General features: G+C 33.8%; 1 protein-coding gene across 1 annotated transcript; it reads left to right on the forward strand.

The window, feature by feature from the left end:
- Window positions 1–1,878: 1,878 nt before the first annotated feature.
- Window positions 1,879–14,335, forward strand: LOC136971895 (glutamate receptor 2-like). The gene is made up of 7 exons (XM_067266420.1): window positions 1,879–1,907; window positions 2,113–2,203; window positions 3,217–3,375; window positions 3,449–3,596; window positions 3,669–3,910; window positions 13,767–14,026; window positions 14,113–14,335. The coding sequence occupies exons 1-7, from the start codon at window positions 1,879–1,881 to the stop codon at window positions 14,333–14,335; spliced, it is 1,152 nt and encodes a 383-aa protein (XP_067122521.1).
- Window positions 14,336–15,623: the final 1,288 nt, after the last annotated feature.

Consider the following 15,623-nt stretch of genomic DNA (forward strand, 5'->3'; position numbering starts at 1 on the left):
ACTTCCTTTCCATCGACAGAGTGAGATGAATCATAGAACAAGTCTTGGCCGGCTGCAGGTCCCTAGGCCCTATAAAAGGGAGCCGGTTTAGCGCCAAAGCACGTAGTTCATCAGAGGTAAATTCCTGACTGATACGCCATACCGAAATTAAGGGTCAGTCCGGAAGATAGGAGAAGCCATGCATATGTGTAGATAGGGCAGTAACCCATACTAGTTAGGCAGTTCAACGGGAGTAATCCATGATCCGAACTGACCACATAGAACTGTCATAGAAGATAGGACTGACCAGAATTCGCCATATCATTTTACTAAAGAAGAAACCATTGAGGTATTATAATTGATAGATGGTTGTAAACTTTCACTCCGTGCATTTAGTTTAGATATAGTGCGAATAGGTAAAATATAGATTGTTCATATTAGTTAATTTCCATGCAATTTATTGTCATGTTTATTTTGGAATTCATTTGTCTAATTTACTATGTAAATTTGTAGTTATTCTAGTTTAAGTCTCGATAAATATACAGTATTCTTATTTTGCTTAAAAATAGGACTTAGAATTCGTTTATCGCTCACGTCATATCGCGAGTTGATTATTCACGCGTGATTATCCGCGTCTTAAAACTGATAACCTGAACCATCTCTTAAATTTGGTTTATGACAATCAGAGAAACTGTTTACGACAAACAGGGTCGTATAAGCGGTATAGAAGATAATTTCGTAACCATACCCTCGCGGATCTCACAATACTTGTAATCTGTGTATTTCTATTTTTATTAATACAGAGGCAATGAAATTTGTAAAAAAAACTTTTCACCCAAGTAAAATTTAACAATGCCTCATAAAATAGAATATTACTGATGATATAGCTATTTTGACAAAAATATATAGGCCTACTGTCCTTGCAGATGATGTATATATTGATTAGTACTTTTCTACACATTTAGTAGAAATCTGAGTCTTTTGGTAGGTATAAGTCACTTAAAATCGATTGCCATTCTGCTCTACAGTTGAAAGTTTATTGACAACTTACAAATTCCTCAAAGTAATATTTTATTCATAATTTATATCAATGCTTAATAATAATAATAATCATTTTTTATTTTAATTTATTTTGTCACTTGTTATTACGTTAGAAAAAAATTCACCAACGAATTGCATAACTTATAGAGCAGTTAAGAAATTTTATTTAAAATATTTATTTATATTATTAATAAATAAGTAGGTAGTGGCGCCATCTTTTATCATGTTATAAAATTAAAAATTATATTATTATTTATTATAAAATGGCAAAACGCATAATTTTGATAAAAGAGATAAGTTTTATAAAAAATTGTAAAGGTTGCTAAAGAGTGAAATATTCATTACGTCCGACCCATCTCGAGAGATAATATGTAAACCACCTTCTTTTTACCTTTTCGAATTTCACCTGCCAAAATTTAATATCATCAATGTCTTTTAACACAGGTAACCATGCTAAATTTTGTTACTTAGTCATTATCTAACCCTGAGATATTAAACGAAATATCTGACAACACACACACATAGAATCAACATTTTTTCAGTTTTTTTTTTTTGTTCTTTTATAGAGCATTCCGGAGGTCTCAAAACGAATTTTGCAAAAAACTCGGAGTGTCAAATTTCACACGATTTCAATAGAATCCCTTGTTGAGGAATGTATTGTACGTAGTAATTACTTTAATACAGTTTACATATTACTTTATAGTACAGTATTTATTTAATATTAGATAAACGAAAAAATTACGCGAATAGGAGTTTAAGATAATCACAGAGTGTAGGGCATGCGACGTCATATAGTGGATAAAACTACCCAACACTAATAGTTCAATCATAGATTTGCACCTGCAACGCATCGGCCACATGGAGTTTTGCAGAATTTCATCATGCTGGTAAGATTTAATCACGGACTAGTTTCCTATAGAATGAATGTCCTTTCGGAAACATTGCCCATGTGTCGCGTTGCAATATACAAGATAAATCAAATCATAAAACAATGTAGTATTTATTTTCCTGCAGATATGATAAATATAAATTAAAATATTTTAAACTTTTTTACTATGAATTAATGAATTACGTGAAATTTATTTATTTTAGCTACGAAGTGGCCAAACCCGTACAAGATAAAGTTATAGGAAAGAATGAAAACGGAGAATTTACTGGAAGCTTCGGTCAAGTGGTTAAATCGGTATACAAATAGCTCAAATTTTCAGATATAAATGAAATTTAAACATTCTTATACGATAAAGTATGTTTTTTCACTATAAATATATTATTGTAAATACAAATTTTCTTTGTTAATAACTATAGCATGAAAACAGAATAATCGAAACATTGTACAACTATGCCAGATGCAGAAAATCCGCAAACGGTTACAGGTTTTCGTTATTGCCGAACCGATAAAAACAAATACGTAGCATAAAAATTCTTAATTGCTCACTAAATTCGCGCAATTTCTAAGGTGCATTAATTCTCGTAGTACCTTTTTCAGCCACGCTCATGTTCGTATTGGGAAAACTATACCGTGACTCATTTCTTGGCTTTGGACTAAACACTTACATCAGTATCCGCGTATGCCCAAAATTTTTATTTGTATCAGGTTATATGTACAGCACATTATTTCAATGCATCTCTTTAATTGATACAGCCGACTCTAATTACACTGCATGCACATGGCTTCAAAACGCGAGGATAGTAAAGTGGAGCTGTTAACTCTGGTAAAACAAAGAAAGTTGTTTAGTGTTTACTTTAAAAGAAACAGTTTAAATTTTGCATTTAATGAGAAAAGAAATTGCTTGCTTTCGTGATTGCGAAAATGTTAGGGAAAACTAAATATTCCACATGCGCCATTTTTACTGGAGAAGAAACAATACGTAAAAGTGTTTCAGTGGTACCTAATTACAGAGAGAGAGAGAGAAAGAGAGAGTATTGAAATTGTTTAAGAAATTTTTATATTTAAATTTTCTTGCAATTTATTGCTTTGCTTAACAAATATAAGAGGGAATTGCTACTATAGGAAGTACTTTACAATTAATGGAGTTCACTTTTTACACGAATTTCTGATTTCGCGAATGTTTTTGGAACGTATTTTCGCGTGTATTTTCGCACAACTGTATTTTATTAACTTATACATACTTAACGGCATGTATTTAGTTTTTACTGGAAAGTTTCTTTTGTAACAAATGAAGTTATTGTTTACAGGAAGCAGACATTCTTTTCATACCTATTTTTGTTACGTATGATCGAATACACATAATAGACTTTACTACTACGGTTAGTGTATCACCTACAAAATTTTTCTTAATTATTCCAGAAGAAAAGTTTACGTGGTACGCATTATTTCGACCCTTTTCATTTCAGGTATATAGGTATTTTTATAACTAAGTAGTACTTTATTTCACTATCATTTCTATTGACGTTTGATTACTTACAGGTTTGGCTGCTACTTTTCACATCTCTCCTAATTTCTGCATTTGCCTTGTTTTTCATGATACAAACATATTACAGAAGAATTGGGAAGCACTTCCGATTCTCGCTGTTGGATATATTCTGGGGTCTATTTTCAACATTGTGTGATCAAGGTAAAATAAATTTAATAAATATTAAATTTCGAATTTTAAAATATATTTTTGTTTTACTTTATTCCGTTGCAGGAAGTGATACTTTGAATGAAGTTCAACATTTTCCTCTCAGATTAGCAACAGGGAGCTGGTTTTTAGCCGCTTTTGTTTTATTGTCCAGTTTCAGCGGATGTTTGATATCCTTTCTGACTACATCCGACAAACCTCAGATACCAGAGACATTTCATGAACTGGCGTCTGCTGTCAGAAGTGGAGAATATGAATGTGGCATATATGGAAACGTTGCTGCCAAAACTTTTATAATGGTAATAATGGTAAATTGAATATATTGATAATATAGCCTATACAATGCTAGTATTTTATCAATCATCAATTGAAAATGCATTTTATTATCACATTACATAAAAAAAAACATTTCAACACAATGTTCATTATATATAATTTATACATATACAGTAGTTTCAGTCGGTGTTTTACTGTTCATATATTGATACAGTCTACGCGTATATTATAACCTCTATTATTCGATTTAATGTATACCGATGGTACCTCGGAAACCGATAACTTGGAGAATACGGACGATAACGCCCATTTCGGATTAAAAATTACAAATATTGAATGTTGAGACGAAAGTACCTAAAATCATTTTATTTAATATTTTACAAAATACAAAAAACTATTTCACCACTTATTGTACAGCTGATATACGCTAGATAATTTTTTTTAAATGTAATTTCATATTTAACCCAAAAGATTTATCTTGCATTGAAATTGAATAGTAAAAAGTAATAGAATTAGATATTATTGGATATTAATATTTTGAAATTTCTTCTTTTAAATATTAGTACAAAAATTTAATTGCAGATTTGTCTCTGTTAATAGGGGTTTTACAGTATACTTGTACATTTTAAGACTATCATGTTCGCTCTAAAGCAACACGTCGTTTCCAGAAAAATTTTATTTATTTATTTTATTTTTTAAATTCATTACTGCAAGGAAATCCTATATAGACCAGTGTACAACAAAATATTACAATTAACCAATTACAAGTCCACCGCCGGGCAGACATACTCTTATTAATTTAGCTAATAATACGAAGTGTGTTAACACCAATACAGACTAATAACAACAATAATGATGAATAATTCTAACAGAAACAACAATAATACTAAGCAAATATATCGGAAGTACAGAAAAAGCAGCGAATAGTCGACGCAACTTCCAATTCTAATGCTAAACTATTTTATTAATATTTGATCAATACACTAAAAACCTTTTGTATAACGCAGTACGAATAGCTTTAGATAAAAACTAACGTTTTCAACCAAAACTTGATCTTCGTCAGGCTATTGACCAGTATAAAATTCGAACAACGTGTTTAAAATTATTTTAAATTCCAAATTATTGAAAAATTGGAAACTAATTTTCGCTGTACATGCTATTAAAGTGATAAAAATATTGTTACATTCCCACAAATAAATAATACGATGTATTTGCTAATGTAGAAATGTTAGAAACATGCTAGTGTTGTTTACGCTTTTTCTCATAGCACCACCTTTATGAATGCGAAATGTTGACGGCATCTTTCACATTAATACAGTTGCCAGCCAGGCCGGCTTTGTATATTTCGAACGCTTGAAGGTTGCGAAGGTATTGAATCTGATCTGATATTTTTACCAATTTGGCCCTATGGAGGTCGGCTTGTATTTCAGGGTCTGTGGTATAGGCAGCAAGGACAGTGGTATGCCTTTGGTTGGCGATATCATACCCGTGTTCATGTATTTTTTTTCTTAGTGAGCGCTTCGTGGATCCGATGTATACTAAAACTCTCCGGAATCTGTGGTCTCAGAGAGAAACCATACAGACACCCGATGCTCGACTTTCCTCTGTCCTGACTTCGTCATTGCGTAACAGCCCATACATTGTGTTAGATCTCTTATATGCGATCTTTGTGCCTTTACGGTTAGCAATTTCTTTGTAAATGGAACTTAGGTGTTGGTTGTATTGCACCACTGTGCATGATTGGTTGCTACTATGATTATGGGTGTCTACTTGTGTGCTATGTGTGTGCCGTGCCGTGAGTAGGTTGGAGTATCTGCGCGATGAATTATGTATCATGCTTCGATCATCATGCTTCGTCTTTTTTGGCCAGGGTGTGGAAGTTAAACAGGGCAGTGATTGCCTCGCCGGATACGCCTAGGCTACTTGCTTTTGCAAAAACACGTAAACCGATACCTTCCCTGAAACCCATTCTGGATAAATCTACATCTCCTACTAAGTTGCTTGACAATGCGGTACAGAACTAGATATCTGAGCGCTTACAGGAATATGAATGGAATGTCAAGAATACCAATGATGTAATTGGTAGTTTACCACAAATTAAGGCAATAGATGCTGCATGCACTACTGTCTTTGATTTTGTCTCTCTATACCCCTCGATTATCCTTTCATCAGTGGAAGAGTCAGGTATAGTTCTATCTCTTAGTAGTGTAGAATATACCTGGGAAAATTTTAAAGTATTTTTTCACGCAATTCTTCTCATTTCCGTTTCAGAAAAAGTATTTGTAAACAGTTATGTCTAGTAGAGAAAAGTCTCTTTTTATTGTTACATAATTTATTTTTTATGTAAATTTTTTGTCCGCGGTAGTTTTTGGCTAGTTTTGGCGATACCCAAGAAGAATTTAGCAGATATATACGTCCCTCACCACTGCCACATGATCGCCCTCGACGAATATATACGTTCTCGCTGCTGAGTGGTTAAAATAGAATCGTGCTTATGTGCACTCAGGGATCTGTTACTAAGCCGTGACGGGACAGGTACGCATCGTAAGCATGTATTAGAGCTAACGAACCTGTTATGCTATACCTCATTCTTCTGCTTCAACAACTCTATGTACTTACAAAAACGGGGCGTACTTATGGGCAGCCCAATCTTAGGGGACTTGTGCGAATTAGCTGTTCCACAATTGGAGCAAAAGGACATACCTCTATTCCTAATCAACATCCTAGTTTAAAGAAGGTGTGTAGATGACATCTGCATTCTTTGGAAAATTGAGTCCAACGTTAATGAATTCATGGAATACATGAACAACAATCTGTATGTCCTTACTGTCAAACTGGAGCAGAAGAATGACTGAAATGCACATTTGCTAGATGACAACTTTCGCCTTGACGCAGACAGAGTGCAAATCAGCATACATTACAAACCTTGCGACGTAGCAAAATTTGTTTTCTGTCGAACTCTGCGGACTCTTTTTCTTACAAGATCTCTGCATTCCATGCGCTAACTAGAAGGACGTACTGTACTGTACATGCACCACACTAAATGGGAGGATATTGCGGCAGAATTAAAGCGCATTGAAAACAGCGGTAAAGCTCGGGTATGGTCAAAGCATGACACATAATCCATCGCGCAGGTACGCCAACCTACTAACGGCACGGCACACACATAGCACACAAGTAGACACCCATAATCATAGTAGCAACCAATCATGCACAGTGGTGCAATACAACCAACACCGAAGTTCCATTTACAAAGAAATTGCTAACCGTAAAGGCACAAAGATCGCATATAAGAGATCTAACACAATGTATGGGCTGTTACGCAATGACAAAGTCAGGACAGAGGAAAGTCGAACATCGGGTGTCTATATGGTTCCTCTCAGAGACCACAGATTCCGGCGAGTTCTAGTATACATCGGATCCACGAAGCACTCACTAAGCTAAAGAATACAGGATCACGGGTATGATATCGCCAACCAAAGGCATACCACTGTCCTAGCTGCCTATGCCACAGACCCTGAAATACAAGCCGACCGCCATAGGGCCAAATTGGTAAAAATGTCAAATCAGATTCAACACCTTCGCAACCTTGAAGCGTTCGAAATATACAAAGCCGGCCTGGCCGGCAACTGTGTTAATGCGAAAGATGCCGCCAATATTTCGTTTGCATAGAGGTGGTGCTACGAGAAAAAGCGTAAACAACACTAGCATGTTTCTAACGTTTTTACACCAGCAAATACATCGTATTATTTATTTGTGGGGATGTAACAATATTTTTATCACTTCAATAGCATGTACAGCGAAAATTAGTTTCCAATTTTTCAATAATTTGGAATTTAAAATAATTTTAAACACGTTGTTCGAATTTTATACTGGTCAATAGCCTGACGAAGATCAAGTTTTGGTTGAAAACGTTAGTTTTTATCTAAAGCTATTCGTACTGCGTTATACAAAAGGTTTTTAGTGTGTTGATTTATCCTTCCCAGGGATTGTGCGAGAAGTTGGTTTTAATATTTGATAGTAAATATTCAGATAAAAGTATATGGAGAAAAATATTATTTAAAAAATGGAAAAGTTTTATTAAATTATTATAACGGTATTTGTTAGGTAAACTTTTTAATTGTCTTAGTGTTTCTTCATTCATATTAAAATCTTTTGTCCATTTTCTTTAACATCTTTCCCGGCAATAATACATTGTTTTTCCAACTAGGAAATGTTTTCGAAATTGTTAGGTAAATGTTTCATTTTTCTAATCTACTGACTGAGAATCTCAAGAATTCTTTTTCTAAAGTAAAATTTTATAGCTTGTCCAAATGTTAAAGTAAACTGAATATTCAAATTATGTCTTTTATGAAGTCTCATAGATATGGCAAGGAGTTTTAATTTTGCATGAATGATTAGAAATTCATTATTATAGAAAAAGAGAATTTCAATTTTAGTAATGAAATTTAAGGTGTTATATCTAACATAAACATTTCTGCGTTGATGTAAAGTAGTGTAAATATTTTTAAGCTTATATTTCAATGCTGGAACATTGCATATCGAAATATAAGCGCCTTCTGAAAGGAAATCGTTTATAAAATGCCTCATTTCGGGTGACGAAACGTAAGTCTACACTTTTCATATCGAAACAACTCAATAATCAAGTGAATGGCACTCGCAAGTTCGAATAGACCATATCAAAATCAGTTAAAAATGGAGGTCGTGTTGACTGTTTCTTCGGTTGTCATGGTGTTATGCATGACGAATTCTTTACGAGTGGCGAAACGCTCCACAAAGAATATGATTGGTGCGTATAGCTTCCTCTGCCTGAATCAATTCGGAAAAATGACCCGATTTGTAGCGAAAAACTTGTTGATTTTTCACCTCGATAGGGCACCCGTCACGATGCCCTTGTTGTTGGTGAATTTTTGGCAAAAGATTCAATAAATACGGTTTTGGTAGCAGCGTGTTCAGTGGCTATGACACCTGTGACTGTTACTTGTTTGTTCGACTAAAATTTCTGCTTTATGGTCGTCGTTTTTTGATGCCATGAAAAAAATTTCCTGTGATTCATGAAGAGGTTTAACGAAAACGACTGTAAATTGTATTTCGGAGGGTCGGGAAAAAGTTCGCATATGTTCTTTGGAGTTGGAGAGGATTACTTTGGTAAGGAAAAAATAAATTTCGATGACAAAAATTTAAATTTTGCATTTCTTTGAATCATTTCCGATACTGTTAATCACTAGAGGTGTATAAAGGTATCTGTCGTAAGTAAAGTTTTGTATTAACTGTCGGTTGCTGCTTTATTAACTCAGCACATTAACAGAAACAACAATAATATTAACCTACTCCTTATCGTACTGTTCGTATTAAACATTTTTCTTAGGTTATATATTTTTATGTAACATCTCATGTCTAATTGAGACAGACAGTAAATGAAGCCTATGCAATGTGGCGTACGGAATTGTGCTCGTTCTAAAAGTTTTATCGATTGATTTTGATTAAACTTTACGATTTTCCTCTAATTGCTGCTAGGAATGCACAAATGTAATTAAAAGTGGAAATCTTTGATTCGATTATAAAATTCGATAGGGTGTTTAATGTGACAATCCGTGCTTCCTAACACGTTTGAGCACGACTAACGGCAAAATGACGCCAGTGGCAGAACAGGCACTTGAGTTCAAAGCGCAAACTGGTTTTGATGCCTCATTTTGCTAAATACTAAATAATGCTACCCAATCAGTTCATAACTTAATAAAAAAAATCCAGGAACAAGTAGTACAACTTTACAGGAAATATACTTAAAATTGTGTAGCGCCATGTGTTTTGAGACTTTATTTTAAAAAGTTTTATATTATTAAATATAATATAATTATATATAATCATTTTATAATAATAATATATTATATTACTGGCTGGGGTACCCGGCTTCGCTCAAAGAGTTGATATGAAATTGTGTGATAGTTGGAATAAAAGGATAAACTTTAAAATATAAGAGGTAAAATATTTTATTGAAAACATATTCTAACTCTTTACAATACTTGTTTATAAACAATATTTTTCATTTTGTTATGCGGGGTATATATGTAAAAAATTTTCGAATTTCCTACTCGAGAGCAAGCTACCGTGAGAGAAGCAGGAGTCTTCGAGGTTGATGACGCAATGTTTTAGAGTGTGTCCTTGCGCTTTGTTAATTGTAAAACTATAGGCTAATTTGATTGGAAATTGCAGTCTTTTAAATTGGAATTGCAGTTCAGTAGAGATCAGTGGTATTCTGGAGATAAATACTGTGTGTCCTTTGTCCTTTCCAGTCATAAGTTCGGCATCGATGATGTTATTCGATAGCTGTTTGACGATCAACCTTGTTCCATTACATAGTTTTGGTGAGTTCAGATTTCTGAGTAGTATGATCGGAGATCCAATTTTTCGTCAAAGTCAGTGTAATGGCATTCCTGGTTCTTGCAAACAGTTTAGAAATTCTGTAGGGAAGTTAATACTTTCTTCAACGTTTACCATCGTGTCGAACGATTTTCATATTCTTTCCTCACCGGGAATTTTCTTTTGAATATTAAACTTGATACCGTCGACAATATTATTTTTAGTTGCCAAAATTGCCCTTTGAAATAGCCACTCCGGATTGGTATAGTTGTGAACAATGTTTGGATAAATATGGTCGATGTGTTCGTTTTCAATAGTGGCTATGTTGCAAAAATCACCGATTAGTTCAATGAGGCCGGTCGTCTACTCAGTAGATGTGCCTTCGCCTATTTGTAAAAGTTCTTGAGCAAAATATGCTGTTGTTTTTCGTTATTCGAGAGTTCAACACTCATGACGGCCGGATGGCCAAGCGGTCAAGGTGACAGCCTACCGCTCTGGGGGACCCGGGATCGAATCCGAACGGGTCGAATTATCCCCAGGAATTTTTCGGGGTTGGTCCGTTTGGATATGTCGGGCCCCGTCCCTCACCACCCGGTCGCCCCATTGTGGGTCTGGCCGAACCTATAATGGGCCTTCTAAAAGAGGCCCTCTTAGTACCTACAGGGCAGAAAGAGTTTTAAAAAAAAGTTCAACTCATATTTTTTGTTACTCGCAGTATTTGTATGTGTGGACAGAGATGTGAATTTTTTAAGAATGCATTGATTTTGTCTGCTGGTGTTAAATTGGGGATAACTGGAAGTGTTTGTCGAAAATCTTCTGAGAGTATGAGTAGAGCTCCTCCCATCACTTCAGAGTTTCCTCGCAAGTCTTGTAATGTTCTGTACATGGTTTCGAGTGATTTTTAATGTGTCATTGTGCATTCGTCCCAGAAGACAATTTTAGCTTGTTCTAGAAGTTCACCCTGTCCAGATCCTCTTGAGATTTTACATACCGGGAACTGTTCTTCGGGTATATTCAACGGTAGTTGTAGGGCCGAATGGGCAGTTTGTCCTCTTTCCTTAAGTTTGGCTGCAATGCCGGATGATGCCAGTGCAAGTGCGATGTGTTGTTTAGCACCTATTTCTGCCAGCATAGATTTATTAGAAACGTTTTCCCGGTGCCGCGTGGTGCGTCCAAGTAAATAATTCTGCCAGTGTTGTTGTTGTTGATCCGGTCCATGATAACGTTGTAATTTTTTTTTTTTTATTGTCATTGAGGAGTGGTTTGTTGTGAGCAATGTATTGAAGTAGTTCGTTGATGTTGTAAGTCTTTTCCGTTGTAATTTCGAAGTTTAGCACAGTGAAAGCAACTTTTCGTGGTGCTGGCATTCCAAGTTATACTAAGTTGTGGTTTTTTATTGCTAAACATTTATCTTCTAGGCGAGGAGTGTTTTATTGAAGAAGTCGTCGTTGAATTCGATGGCCAGTTCTGGATGAGCTTGTCGGATTTGGTACAGTATGTCTTCAGTCATACTCTCTTTGAAGGAGTCTCATAGATGTTTTGGATTCGATGAGTTACATGCTGTTAGAATTATGGCGAACAAGTCTCTAGTTTGTTTAGCTGAGACTATGATTGAGGCTTCTTATAGTGTTAATTCCCAGTGGTTGTCGTTTTCCAGTAGTCCTAAGCGTTGGCATGCCTTCCAACGCTTAGGACTAGTGGAAAACTAGTCAGTGGAAAATTTTTAGAGGGCAAAACTTCCAGCTCTTATATATTCACAGCACGCCCTTCAGGTAACAACGGGAACCTTCTTCATGGATGGGGGATAGAGGGCTACCACTGTATATAACTCCCTTGATGGTACCGGAACTCGTTTTTGAGTTTTAGCGGCACGCACATTGTACACTTACTTTTATAATATATATTGATGATTATGTTAATAGTAATATATTATATTATTATTATAAAATGATATAGGGCTTAATTTCGAGGGTCGAGTGCGGTGAATAAAATTTTGCTTCTCATCCCCCGCATACGCATATACACTAATATACGAACATTAAAATATCCAACGTTTTCTTGCATTACTCGATGTTTCAAGGTCCCTGGTCCAAAAATGTAAAAAAATGGGAAGTTCAGTTATTGGCCGACGGCCATATCTTCCCTCTGTTATAACAAGTAGAAAAGTAAAATCTGATTATTCAATTTTAAATATTCGTTGACATGATTCTAATAATGGACTAAACTGTAATGCATTTTTCTGTTTTTGAAATGGTCTTTGCTGTTTATTGTAATAAACCAGGTATTGCAATAAAACAGTGTTTTTTGTATATAAAATTTACAATGATATAATAAATGAATACTTACTTTATGATGTTTCCTTTGCAAAAAAGCTATAGTAAAAACAACGAAAATACCAGTCTCAAGCAATTAAAAACTCTTTTTTTCGTTCGCACACTTATCGATTAGACAGTAGGTACTGAATGTAAACGCACAAAGAATTATATATATTATTTGTTTACTTAAGATATTTTTTCACGGTCGAGAAAGCAATTTATCCGTCAGTTACTAAATGGTAATAACTCTCACTACGTGGTTTAAGGCATCTGGTCTTGATGAAGAAGATGTCTGAGTCAGAGGTTATCACAACGCGTCTATGTTTCAACCTGTAAAATTTCGCAGGCCCTCATTTGATTATTGCAGGAGCCCGAGAAGGCGCTTCTCGAGCCTGTGCCATGATTCGTCGCTGGTGCCAAAAATAAACGAAGCAACCGACTCTGAGCGAACGTGAAGATCGCTTCTACATGTTCGACAATTGTACAGATTACCTTATGGAGAAACCAGCAACGTTTCCTACTTATCAAACACAACATCTCTCTCTTACTCTCACACGCGCATCCATTTACACATATTTAACTACGTTTCAGCGCCTGACTTAGATGAAACGAAAGATAATTTATATGTAATAACACTAATGAAAAACAAATTTATTAGAAAAACGCAAAGTTCCGAATCATGTCTATCGCAATATCACAAACTCTAGCGGTTTCCTAAAAAACAAATTTATATTAATATTTGTTCTCGTACAGGCGCATTATTAAAAGACCGGCTGCGTAGTTTTTCGAGTTTTATTCGCGTGTCTAACATCTAAAGAGCACCTAGTTTTCCATACAAAATACTCTCACAAGCCATCGCCCAGTCATATCAGCCATCCTGTGTGCCATAGCAGAACAACGGTAACAAACTCTTTTCATATTACAGTTATATTTATCACCTCTCAGCGTTTATTTATACAACAAAATTAAAGATGAGGAAAAAATTGAGAGTATTTCTTTTTTTACCTCTCAATTTTTTTTCTAATCTTTATATTACATAAAATTTTATTGTTACAAAATCCTATTATTTCAACTTGTAATTATACTTAAAATACTTTGTTGCTTTTAAGAACAGATAATATTTACTAATGTCATATAGATTATTTGTGTAAAAACTTTAAAAATAACACTTTCAATATTCAGAAATCGATACTAATAAGAATTTGCTTTTCAGACGTCAAACACCGAAGATTTATTAACATTAAAAGAACATATAATATTAAATAATAATTATTTCGAGATTGTCCAGGAAGATGAAGTCGTCAAACTTTTACATAATAGAAAATTTGCCATTATTACTAGTTATTATGAGTACAATTTTTTCAAAGGAAAGTTACAAGGAAATATTTTTACCTCTAATGATGCAATTTTAAAATTTACTACTGGATATGTCATGAGAAAAGGTTTTCCTTATAAAAGAGAAATAAACAAAATGTAAGATTTTTTCTAATTTTAATAATTAAAATAATTATTATTTATACATATATTTTTAAATTTTACAAATATTTTGTTATATTCAGAGTATCATATTGGAGTGCAGCTGGAATTATGAAGAAAATTTACGGAAATACAGATGTTAAAAAAGAAAACGAAGCTCAGGAAATAGAGCCATTGAAATTAAGTGAACTCAGTGGTGCTTTCATTCTACTAGTCATTGGATATACACTGTCTTTAACGTCGTTCATTTCAGAATTGTTGATTGCAAAAGTCACAAAAAAAATTAGTCCTGCACCCATGCTCTAGTAAAGATGAATTTACAAAATGAAACACTTTCTTTACTTTTCAAATAAACTATTGTAATTTCAATCGATGTAGAAAATATCAATTATTTTCCTATCTGTGTTGCATATATAGCATGAAATGATACAGTTTTTTTTTAATTAAAAATAAAGTAAGATAATATGTGATATGTTACAGAAAAACAAAGGAACAAATATCTCTATGCATAAAATAAATCATTTTTGTGAATGCGTGTTTTGCACAATGATAACAAACATGATATACAAACTTTAAAATTTTAATTTTTTAATCTAAGAGTTTTTTAATATATTGATGGATGAGTTTATAAGTACTGCGAGTCATAAATTTTCGAAAAAGGTTCTGATTCATGTATTTATTTTGAATGCTTGTGTTATTTTAATGCATTAATTAAAATAATTTTTTACGTAAAGGATAAGAGAGATATAAAATGTTTCAAGCATGCACGATATGCACACTAATGATTAATTATGCCTCATAAACGTGGCAATGTAAACTAACTGTTACATGTAGGCCTACACATTAATCCTTACAATGAATAAGGTGAATATGTTTAATATAAAACTTATCTAAGGACATATCCGAAAACGGAAAAGAACTCCATATAGTTTTAGCCGGTGTGTTGTGCAAACTGGCTAGAAGTGAAAAAATGTTATAGCAGACACTGCAGTACATCTCAGGACTGGAAACATCACTGAGTTGTTCACCACATGCTGAAGCAGAGTTCTGATTTCATAGTGTAATTTTATGATTAAATTCATCACCATAAGTCAAAGCTGTTAATGTTAAGTGGTATACGAATTGCTATTACTTGTTTTGGAGTTTGAACGGTAAATCTTACGTTGTAATTGTTCAATTTGTAAAATTACTCAAATATGACTTCTGTTTTCAAGGCAAATTCTGTAAACGGTCGGTCATTTGAGGCAATTATTCATCTGCTAGAGTGAACAATGTCATGTTCACTTCTGAATTTTTCCGTTAATTTAAAATATGATTAAAAAACGGCGTTTTGTTAATTATATAAATGTTTTAAAACAATATTCTATGTGTAATACAACTAACAAATAATATTTAAATTAAGCAAAATAAACTAAAGGAAAATGTAATTTTATTATTGATTACTTTTAATTGATGAAAAATAATAATGATTGTTTTTACTCTGGGAGCGAGCAGAACCCATCAAAGTGCATGGTTTTTATATCGTAAATAAAAATTAATGTGTTTACTACTATCCCGAAAAACAGCCACTGAAACTCAATAAAACAAAAGAGGG

The sequence above is a fragment of the Centruroides vittatus genome, unplaced genomic scaffold (genome assembly GCF_030686945.1).
Source record: "Centruroides vittatus isolate TY-2023 unplaced genomic scaffold, ASM3068694v2 contig_273, whole genome shotgun sequence".
Taxonomy (NCBI): Eukaryota; Metazoa; Arthropoda; class Arachnida; order Scorpiones; family Buthidae; genus Centruroides; species Centruroides vittatus.